The 9,096-nt window shown below is 68.5% G+C and overlaps 1 protein-coding gene across 1 annotated transcript in view; it reads left to right on the top strand.

Annotated features, from left to right (window-relative positions):
- Positions 1-191: 191 nt before the first annotated feature.
- H696_02922 (hypothetical protein) overlaps positions 192-9,096 on the top strand; it is a gene marked incomplete at its 3' end in the record, with an annotated part of 9,815 nt that continues 910 nt past the window's right edge. Inside the window, exons 1-7 of the mRNA XM_009496818.1 lie at positions 192-625; positions 774-890; positions 1,044-1,361; positions 1,581-1,754; positions 1,862-2,020; positions 2,191-4,436; positions 4,613-9,041. Coding sequence (XP_009495093.1) covers positions 353-625; positions 774-890; positions 1,044-1,361; positions 1,581-1,754; positions 1,862-2,020; positions 2,191-4,436; positions 4,613-9,041 — 7,716 coding nt within the window. The 5' untranslated portion in view covers positions 192-352. The remainder of the gene's footprint in view (positions 626-773; positions 891-1,043; positions 1,362-1,580; positions 1,755-1,861; positions 2,021-2,190; positions 4,437-4,612; positions 9,042-9,096) is intronic.

A 9,096-nucleotide genomic window follows, 5' to 3' on the forward strand; every position in this document is an offset into this window, starting at 1 on the left:
GGGGGGCTGCTAGCTCTTCCGAATAGGCTCTAGCGTCCGGCGGTTGGCGCCCAAACGGGTCGGTGGCGGTGGTGGTGGTGACAGCGAAACACATTCACACACACACACACACACACGTACGTACACCAGTGTACATTCAAACGGGGGAGGTCAGAGCGCCCCCGCCACGCGAGTGGCATGTCCCTGCGCCACCTCCCTTCCCTTCTCCCTCGTCCTCGCGCTACCTCCCTCTTTCCCCCCCTGTTTCCCCCTTCATCCTTTCCTTGCCTTCTGTTCCTTCCCCCGCTTGCCCTCTCCCGGGAGGAAGTCTTCCCTCCCCTTCCGGCTGCGCCCTGCGCCCTGCTGTTGCCGGATGCGCTTCTCGCTTGCCCCTGCGGCGGCCAGGCCGGCCGCTGATGCGCCGTCGGCCAGTGCTGGCGCCGATCGCAGCGCCATTGACCTGGTCTTCCCGAGCGCTTCGCTCGACTCGGCCGGGCAGATCGAGCTCCTGGCCGATACGGCGGCCCTCCTCACCGAGGGCGCCATCGCCAAGCTCCTTCGGACCCCGGCTGACCGGGCGTACTTCTTGGAGTCTCTCTGCCGGCAGGTCAAGCGCTTCTCCACCCCCGGTGCTGGCTCCTCGATGGTAGGTTCATGTCTTGGCGACCATTTGCCCCAGGTCTTTTGCCTGGCCTCTCTTTTCCACTGGTCGGGAGTGGCCACTCACTCTTTCCTGTGCTCGCTCCTCCTCCTGTCTCTGTTCCTGTCTCTTGCCCTCTTTCCGCCTGGTACAGGCCACTCTCGATCGGATGCGAGCTCTTCAGAGCCTGCTTACCACCGCCACTTGCTTCTTTTACGAGTTCCCGACCGCTTCCATCTACGACGTGGTTCCCTTCATCAAGGCAATTGCGGTACCTCCCTTCTGCCTGCCTGCCTGCCTGCCACGCGCGCGCACACACACACACACACACATCTCTTTCCGCCATTGGCCTTCATTGTAAATGCCTCCGGCCACCTGACCACGCCATTCCCCTTTCCCCATGTCCCCCCCCCCCCCGGCGCAGGACATCCCATTCCTCCGGAACATCGACCCGCTGAGCTTCACTTCTCTGGAGGAGGAGCGTGGTGCTGGTGCCACGGACGCCGGCGGCGCCCTCACCTCCGAGGAGCTGAAGCTGCAGATCCAATTCCGCCTGGCGGCGGTGACTGCTCTGCTGGCCTGCCTGGCTTTGGCCCGGGCGGCGGATGATATCTCCCATGTCTTCCCCTCGCCGCTGGGCGCGGAGTTTTGCCAACTGGCGGCCACGCTGGAGTCGTTGTCGAACACGTCGTCGCTCTTTGGCTCGGTCATGCTCGCCTGGGCGGCCATGCTTTGTGTGTTGGTGCGTGTGCCTATCCCCCCCCCCCCCCCCCTCTCTCTCTCTCTCTCTCTCTCTCTCGCGAAGACTCCTATTGCTTTGTCGTTCGCTGTTCGGACGCACGCACGCACGGACGCACGCACGCACGCATTGGGGAGGATCTCCCGGTGCTGCGTGCTCTCTGGTCTGGTTTCACGGCTCTGCTGACACACGACCATCCTTCGCTTTCGGCCCATTCTCCAGCACTCAAGTGCCCCGAGCCTGTCGGACCTGGGTAGCTCGGCGCGTTTTTCCGCATCCGACGACGCACTCGATATCATTGGTTCCTTCGGCGCGGTGGCCGTGCGTTCCTTCGACCAGAACGCCCTGGAGGTCCTGTGCGAGCTCCTGGAGTCGCCCTATTGCGCCAGCTCCGAGGTATGGACACTTCGCTATTTCACCCTCTTGGCGCCCGGTCCCGGCATCGACTCTAACCAATGCCCCCCCCCCCCCCCGCCCCCTCAATGCTCGGGACTCTCCATCAGCCCTATTTCCACATGCAGCGCTCCGTCTCCAAGGGCCTGCTGGACATCCTGCAGGTGGCCTTTGACCTGAATCAGATCGGTCAGACCCATCACCTTATCCGCCTGCATGAGGCGGTCTTCACCTTCTCGCCGGCCCTGTGCAAGATCTACTGGGAGCAGGTGGGTTTGCTCTCGCTCTCTTCTCTTTCCGCCGCTCCCCTACCTCTCTCTGGACCTCTCCCGGTCTCCGCTCTTTCCTCTGCATCTACTCACCCCTCAAGCGCGCGCGTCGTTTATCCTCCCCCCTCTCTCTCCCCCCCCCCTTTCCCCGGCCTTGCATTTGTGCACAGGACTTCGCCAACCTCAAACTCCAGTCACTGCTGGTCCTGGCCACGGAGCGCCTTCTCCACCAGGACAATCCGACGTTCTTCCTCCAGGCGCTGGCGGCCCTGTGCGGCCATCACCTGCATGCGGCCACGGTGACCCGGTTCCTGGCCGAGCCACTGGTCCTGCCCGGCACCCAGGGCGACATCTCCAATGCGCCGGCCGGGTGGCAGTACATTGCGCACTTGCTGCACCTGACCCATGCCAATCTGGGGGCCATCCAGCCCTGGGTTGGGCCGCTGCTGACGATGCTGCGGCACTGCCTTGCGGCCCCTGGCGACGGCCCGGCCCATGTGGCCGGACTTCTGGACCGGTACCTGCAGTCGCAGTGTCTGTTGAATATCCTGGTGGACGTGATCAATGTCTTTGTCCGGGGTCTGACGCAGCACAGCGGTGTCGGCGGCGGCGGCGGCAGTGTCGGTGTCGGCACGGCCGGCGGCATTTCCCTTGCCGGGGTTCTGACGCAGCAGGTTGACCTCGGGACCCGGGCGCCGGGGCTGGGCAATCTGTCCGGCATGTCGGTGTTGGGCTTCGGCTCGGCCGGAGGAGACCTCGGCGGGCCGGCCGGGCGCCGGCACCATTACGACATCCAGGATGCCCTGGGCACCCTGGCCCGGGCCATTGAATGTGTGGCCCTGCTATTGCCATACTATCCGGATGAGCTGGTCTGGGGCGGGCGCCTGGTGGCGGCTTCGACGTCGGCTCTGGTGCCGGCCAACCTGCCGGGGCACATCAACCACAAGCTCTTCGAGAAGGAGAGTGTGTATGGGACGTGTGCGCTGGCGCAGGCGTTCGCGGATTTCACGCTTGCGGTGGCCCGACGGGCGTACGGCCACCCGGGCGGCATGGCCGCCACCCACCCGACGAGCCGGGGCCCCTATGCGCAGGTGTCTATGGAGTTCACCCGGCGCTTGGCACTCTTCTGTGTCCGGCATCTGTTCATCGGTCATGCCAACTGGCGCTACCAGCGGCCGGCTGATCGGTACTGTCTGGCCTTCTCGCTCCTCGGCTTGCTGGCCTATTGTCTGACGGTGGCCGAGCCGCCGCCGCCGCCGGCCAGCGGGGCCGCGGCCGCGGCCGGGCCCGGCCCCGGAGCCGGGGTCTCCAGTGGATCTGCCAACCGGCGCCCGGCTAATACCATTCCCCTGTCCCTGTCGGGCGAGAAGCGCTTGCGACTGGCGTCTTCAAGCGCCCCGGCTGGCTATGGGCCGGTGATGCTGCAAATCAGCCGGGAGGCCGATGTGGCAGTCCCCGGGACGAGCCGGGCTGTGTCTGCGGCGACGCCCAGCCTGGCCGAGCTGCTGGCCCAGGATTCCAACCACCGGCCCATCATGGAGCAGGTGGTCAGCTACACGATGTTGAGCTCCCTGGGGAAGGCCGCCGCCGGTGCTTCCTCTTCCTCTTCCTCCGGCGCCGGAGCCAGCTCTTTCTCGGCGCCGCCGAGCTTCTGCCCGCTGGCGGTGCACCTGCTGGTGGTGGATGCGCCGGAGCTGGCTCCCTTGGACATGCTGGCGGCCCTGGAGCGGCACAGCCCGGGAGTCGGCACGGCTGCCACGCATGGGGGATTCACCGCCTTGGCCACGGTGTCGCTGTTGCCGACGGAGCTGGCGCCGGTGGCCTTCCGTGTGTTGACGCTCCTGTGTCAGCGCTTTGCGGCCATGCCGCGGCCGGTGTCGCTGCTGGCATCCTTCGGCACGCAGCCGCATCGGCTGTGCATGTACATCGCCGCGGTGTTTGCCCTGACCGAGGCCGAGCGGGCTGGCATTCGGGCTCTCACACAGGGGGGCGAGCGCCTGGACATGAATGCGCAGCCGGCCCCGGCGGTCGGGCCGCGCCAGCTGGCCGGTCGCCTGCAGACCCAGGTGGCGGGATTCCTGTCGGCGGTGCTGGACTCGCAGCCGGCCCTTGCCAGTCTGTTGCTGACCGGGACCGGGGACACGGTGCCGAACTCCCCGCTGTCGGAGCGCCTTTCGCGTTTGCATTCGGTCGGAGCGGGCTGCTCGCCGGCGGTGGCTGCTGCGGTGGAGGCGGCCGAGGCGGCGGTGTCTGCGGCGGCCGCGGCCTCTACGGCCACCGCCGAGTCTGAAGTCTCCGGCGCCTATGCCGAGTCGGTGGCGGCCCTGCGGGCGTCGCCCCTGCCTCCGGTGCATGGTCTCAGTGACATCAGTTGCATTCAGCCACTGGCGCACCATCTTGTGGGCCGGACCATCACGTATGTGCCGGGGCGCACCTGCTCAGTGTTCCGCGTTGCTGGGTATTCCTTCTCGTTGCCTGCTTGTCTGACCTTCCCTTCCCTTCCCTTCTTCTTCTTCTCTCCCTCCCCCCCCCTCTCTCTCTCTCTCTCTCTTTCTCTCCGTCTTGCCACCCTCCCCCCTCTTCCAACGACAGCGCACCCACTCGCCAGACAGATTCGGCCGAGGCCTGTCTGCAGTTCTTCGAGCGCCTTTGGTACTCGGCCAACTTCGCCCCGTATGTCAAGTGCATCCGCGCATATGGCCTCTTCTGGCAGGCGATCGAAATTCTGATCCTGTCGCGCGGCTCGGTCCTGGCCCCGGTGGATGCCTCGATGCTGGCGGCGGGGCCCGAGAGCTCCGGCTCTCCGGCGGCTGATGATGCGGATGTAGATGCGGATGCCGCTGCGAATGCAGACGCCGACATCGATGTCGACGCCCTGGATGACGAGTCCGCTTGGGAGGAATGCAACACCCATCTGGATGACAGCTTCCACGACAGTGACTTCTACAGCTCCTCCGAGGACGAGACCGAGACCGGGAATACCATGGCGACCTTGAGGCGCTCACCGCCGAAGAAGGCCAGCACCCCGGGCCGGCGCCCGGTCTCGGCCGGGCCCCGTGCGCCGGTGGTTCCGCCAACCGTGCCCTCCTCCCTGCGGCACTCGGTGTCGGTCGATGCGTCTGATGGCATGGCCGAGGCCGATGACAATGCGATCGATCAGCTGGCATCCCTGCTGGAGACGGTGGCCTCGGCGTCCGACGTCCGGGGCCCGGCTGCGCAGGCTCTGTCGGCGCGTGGGGCCTGTGCTCGGCAGGCGGCCCTGGCCATGGGGATTGTGGCCACCGACCTGCGGCTGTTCCCTGCCCGGGCCAGCGGCGCCCTGGCATCTGGTGGCATGGGCGACTCGGATGTCGCAGCCATCGAAGCCCACCGCGGGCGCATCCTGGCGCACCTGCTGGATCTGGATTGGACGCGGACCTGGCTGCAAAATCTGCTAGTGACCCTGGTTCTGGTGGAGAAGGCGCTCAAGTGCCGGACCCCCGGTGGCGCCGGGACTGAGCAGTTGTCCACCTTTGCCCAGGCCCTGACCGAGCAGATTGTCTCCTGGGCCGGGCTGCTGGAGACGGCGGTGCTCGGTCAGCCGTGGCTCTTTTCGGCGGCCCCGGCCTCCAGCAGCTCCACCACGCCGATTGTGGGCCTGATCAACTTGCTGATCGACCTGCTGGAGGAGTGCCCGCTGCTGGGGCACCTCCAGCTGGGGCTTCTGCCCGAGGCATGGGATTCCCCTCTGGGCCGGGCGCATGCGCAGCACCGGCTGGCGGTGGATCGCCTCCAGCAGACCCTTTACTTCCTGGTGGATCGGCTCCTGTCCCCGGAGCAGGGCGATCACTTTGACCGTGTGGATGGTCGCTGGCCACTGGCCGGACGCATCCTCCACCGGCTGGCCGGGCTGCTGGAGGTCATGGCCCCGGTGGGTGTGTCCGGGTGCGGGACTGGGCCGTTGGTCCCGGCCGCGGAGGATGCCCATTGGCTGGCTCCGGTGGCTTCGGACCGGTGCCCGGCATCCGGCCGCGCGGGTCTCATGTCCCCGGGGCTGGTGCTGGCGGCCGAGGGGGAGCATGGCGGAAGCCCGGTCGAGCTGGCGGCCCCGCAGGTGCTGGCCTGCTATGGCTCGGTGCTGACCCTCTTCCGGCGGTTGTTGGTGCACCTGTCGACCACTGGTGACAATGGCTCCGGGCCCAGCAGCGGAGCTGGTGCCGGTGCCAGCGACATGGCGGCCAGCATGCGCGCCGCGGCGGTGCGACTCCTGCCCGGGGTGCTGGTGGCCTTGGGGCTGTTGCTGGCACGGCCGCCGGTCTCGGTGGATCGGCCGGCCGTCACGGCCGACGGTCAGCCGCTGCTGATGAGCACTCCCGGCTGTGCCGGGTCGCAGTTCCTGCTGCTGCTGCCGCTGCTGGCGGCTTGTGCCCGGGGGATGGCCACAGCCGGTCCGGAAGCCTGGACCGGCTCGGTCCCGGCGATGGCCGTGGCTCACGCCCACGCCGACCTACTGGAGCCGCTGCTGGATCTGGCGGCCAAGTCGGTGGCGGAATGTGCCCTGGACTTCGGCCCGCATCATGGGCTGGCGGTGTTTGACTATCTGCTGGCCCTGCTCTCGGTGCCGGCATCGGTCAGCCCGGACAGCGACAGCAGCCCCCCCACCGGTGCCAGCCAGTGCTCGGCCGAGGGCATCCCCTCGAGGCGGGTGCTGCTGGCGCCGCTGGAGCGTCTGCTAGCGGCGCGGGTGCTGCCGCAATTGTCGCTGCTGCTGCCGCGCCTGACGGACGCGGTGAACGAGCGCCTTGGTCGCCTGTGTCAGCTGGTGGATGTGCTTGGGCCCGGTGGCTCGGCGAGCGCCAGCCCGGCCAGCCTGCCCGGCGTGCCGTCGCAGGATCTTTTGCTGTCGGAGGTTGTGGCCGATGCCTCGGCCGGGACTTGGATCGACGCCCTGCGGACGTTGGTGGATCTGGCGGCCGGCTTGAATGGGCACACATTGACGGCCCTGGCTGTCGGGGGCCCCCTGGGCTCGGGCTCGGGCTCGAGCCGGGCCGGCTCCTTCACGGAGGCTTTCGAATTCCTGGACCAGATGGTGAGCTTCGTGACGGCCCTCCTGCCGGCGCTGCAGCAATTCGTCATGCCCCTGTCGCCGATGGACTCCAGGGCGGTGCAGCCCGGGGCGGCGGCCGAGTCGGCCGGGTCGGTGGCTGGCCCCGGGTCCGTATCCCACATGGATGCCCCTTTGCTGGGGGTGTCCTCCCCGGGGGCTGACAGCCCGCGGCTCATCCGCTCGGAGCTGGCCCTTCGCCGGTCGCATGTGGCCTTTGTGTTTGCCTTCGGCAAGATGCTCATGTCCCTGGGACAGGTGTTTTCGCCGGCGGCGCTGGATCCCCGGCTGCAGGCCCGCGCGGCGGGCATCCTGCGCAATGCTGGCAACCTGTGGCTGGAACTGTGCGTGGGCCTGCCGCACCTGGTGCACCAGTGTGCCGTGTTGTTGCGTCTCCCTCGGGCGGCGCTGGCCAGCATGATTGTGCCCAGCTCGGCCACCGAGCGTTTGGCCCTGCGGTCGGCGGTGGCCATCCCAGGCGGCATTGGGAGCGATTCGGCGGCATCGACATCGGCGACCGGCGGCGGGGCTCCCCGTGTGTCCGGCCCGGCGAGCGTGTTGCCTGCCGGTGCGCCGGGGGGCGGTGCCGGTGCCGGTGCCGGTGCCGGTGCCGGTGGCTCGCGGGATCGGCCGGAGTCGGTGAATGGCAGCCCGGCCGAGGGGGCCACTGTGCCGGATCTGGCTGCGTCGGCCAATTCGGCCGCCGCGCGCGCGCTGGCCATCCTCTCGCGTGATGCGCAGGCCACGCGGCTGTCCTCGTCGGTGGTGATTTCGCCGCAGTTGCGGCTGCCCGGCGGGTCGACCGGGTCGACCGGGCCCGGGGGCACTCTCTCGAGCCCGGCGGGTGGTCCGGCCACGGCATGTGGCGCGGCCTCATCGGCGGTGGGCCGGGCTTCGGGCCGTCTGGCATCCGGGTCCGCGGCCTCCCCTGGCAATGAGCTGCAATCTTCGGCCCTGACTGAGACCACTCGGGCGGATGTGCTGTCGTTGCTGGGGCTGTCGGTGGCGGCCCTGGCGTCGGTGCTGTCCGGGGCTCCGGCTCTGCAGGGGCAGCTGCCTCCCCTGGTGGGAGATGGGGACGCCGGTCCGCTGGGCTTGTCGCTGGATCGGGCTCGGCTGTTGGTCCGGCACTTTGCCGTGGCTCCCACCTCGCGGGTGGATGCGTCGTTTGCGGTGAACCCCGCGGCACAGGCGGCCTCCCTGGCGGCCGGCATTGAGCAGCCCTCGCGCGCGGTGGCCTCCCTCGGGACCTTCCTGTTTGCGGCGCGGGTGCTGGCCAACCTGCTGGCCGCTGGGGATCTGAGTTCGTCGGATTGTTGGTTCTCCCGGCGCCTGTTGGTGAACTTGGGCGTGGCGGCTTCGGCGTCGGTCCCCTCGACTCCGCTGTTTGATGCGACGCCATCGCCGGGGGCCGGGAGCCCGCCGCGGGCCGTGGCCGCCGCCGCCACTGCCATCGAGCAGCTGACCTTCCTCGGGCTGATGGTGGTGGCCGATGTGAAGTCCGCCGCGCAGCGTGCCCACCACCAGGCCCTGAGTGCGGCCCTGAGTGCCGGGGCTGCTCCGGGGGGCCCGCTGAATCGGGACCTGCTTTTGTCGTCGTCCTCGTCTTCGGCCGGGGCCAATGGACAACATGGCGCCGGGGCCTCGATCGCCACCCCGGGCGGGGGGTCCTCCCTGCCCCATCTGGCCTCGGCCACCTCGCTGTATGGCGAGCCGCCGCCCTTCTCCGTGACGTCGGCTCTGTCTGGGAGCGGCCTGCGTGCGCGGGGGAACTTCCCCCTGTCGACCGGCGGCATCTCGGCTTCGGCCTCATTGTCCTCCTTCGGCATGAGCCGGTCGGCCCTGCCCGGGGGCCTGGTCCTGCCACCCGAGTGGGTTGTATCCACCGTCGGGCCAGAGGCCGGCATGGATCTTGTCGTGCAGCTCCTTTACTACTCGGTGCGTTTTTCTTCTCGCCTCCGCCCCTGTCGCTTTCGCTTTCCCCCCTCCGGGG

This window comes from Fonticula alba (genome assembly GCF_000388065.1).
Source record: "Fonticula alba strain ATCC 38817 unplaced genomic scaffold supercont2.4, whole genome shotgun sequence".
Classification (NCBI taxonomy): Eukaryota; order Rotosphaerida; family Fonticulaceae; genus Fonticula; species Fonticula alba.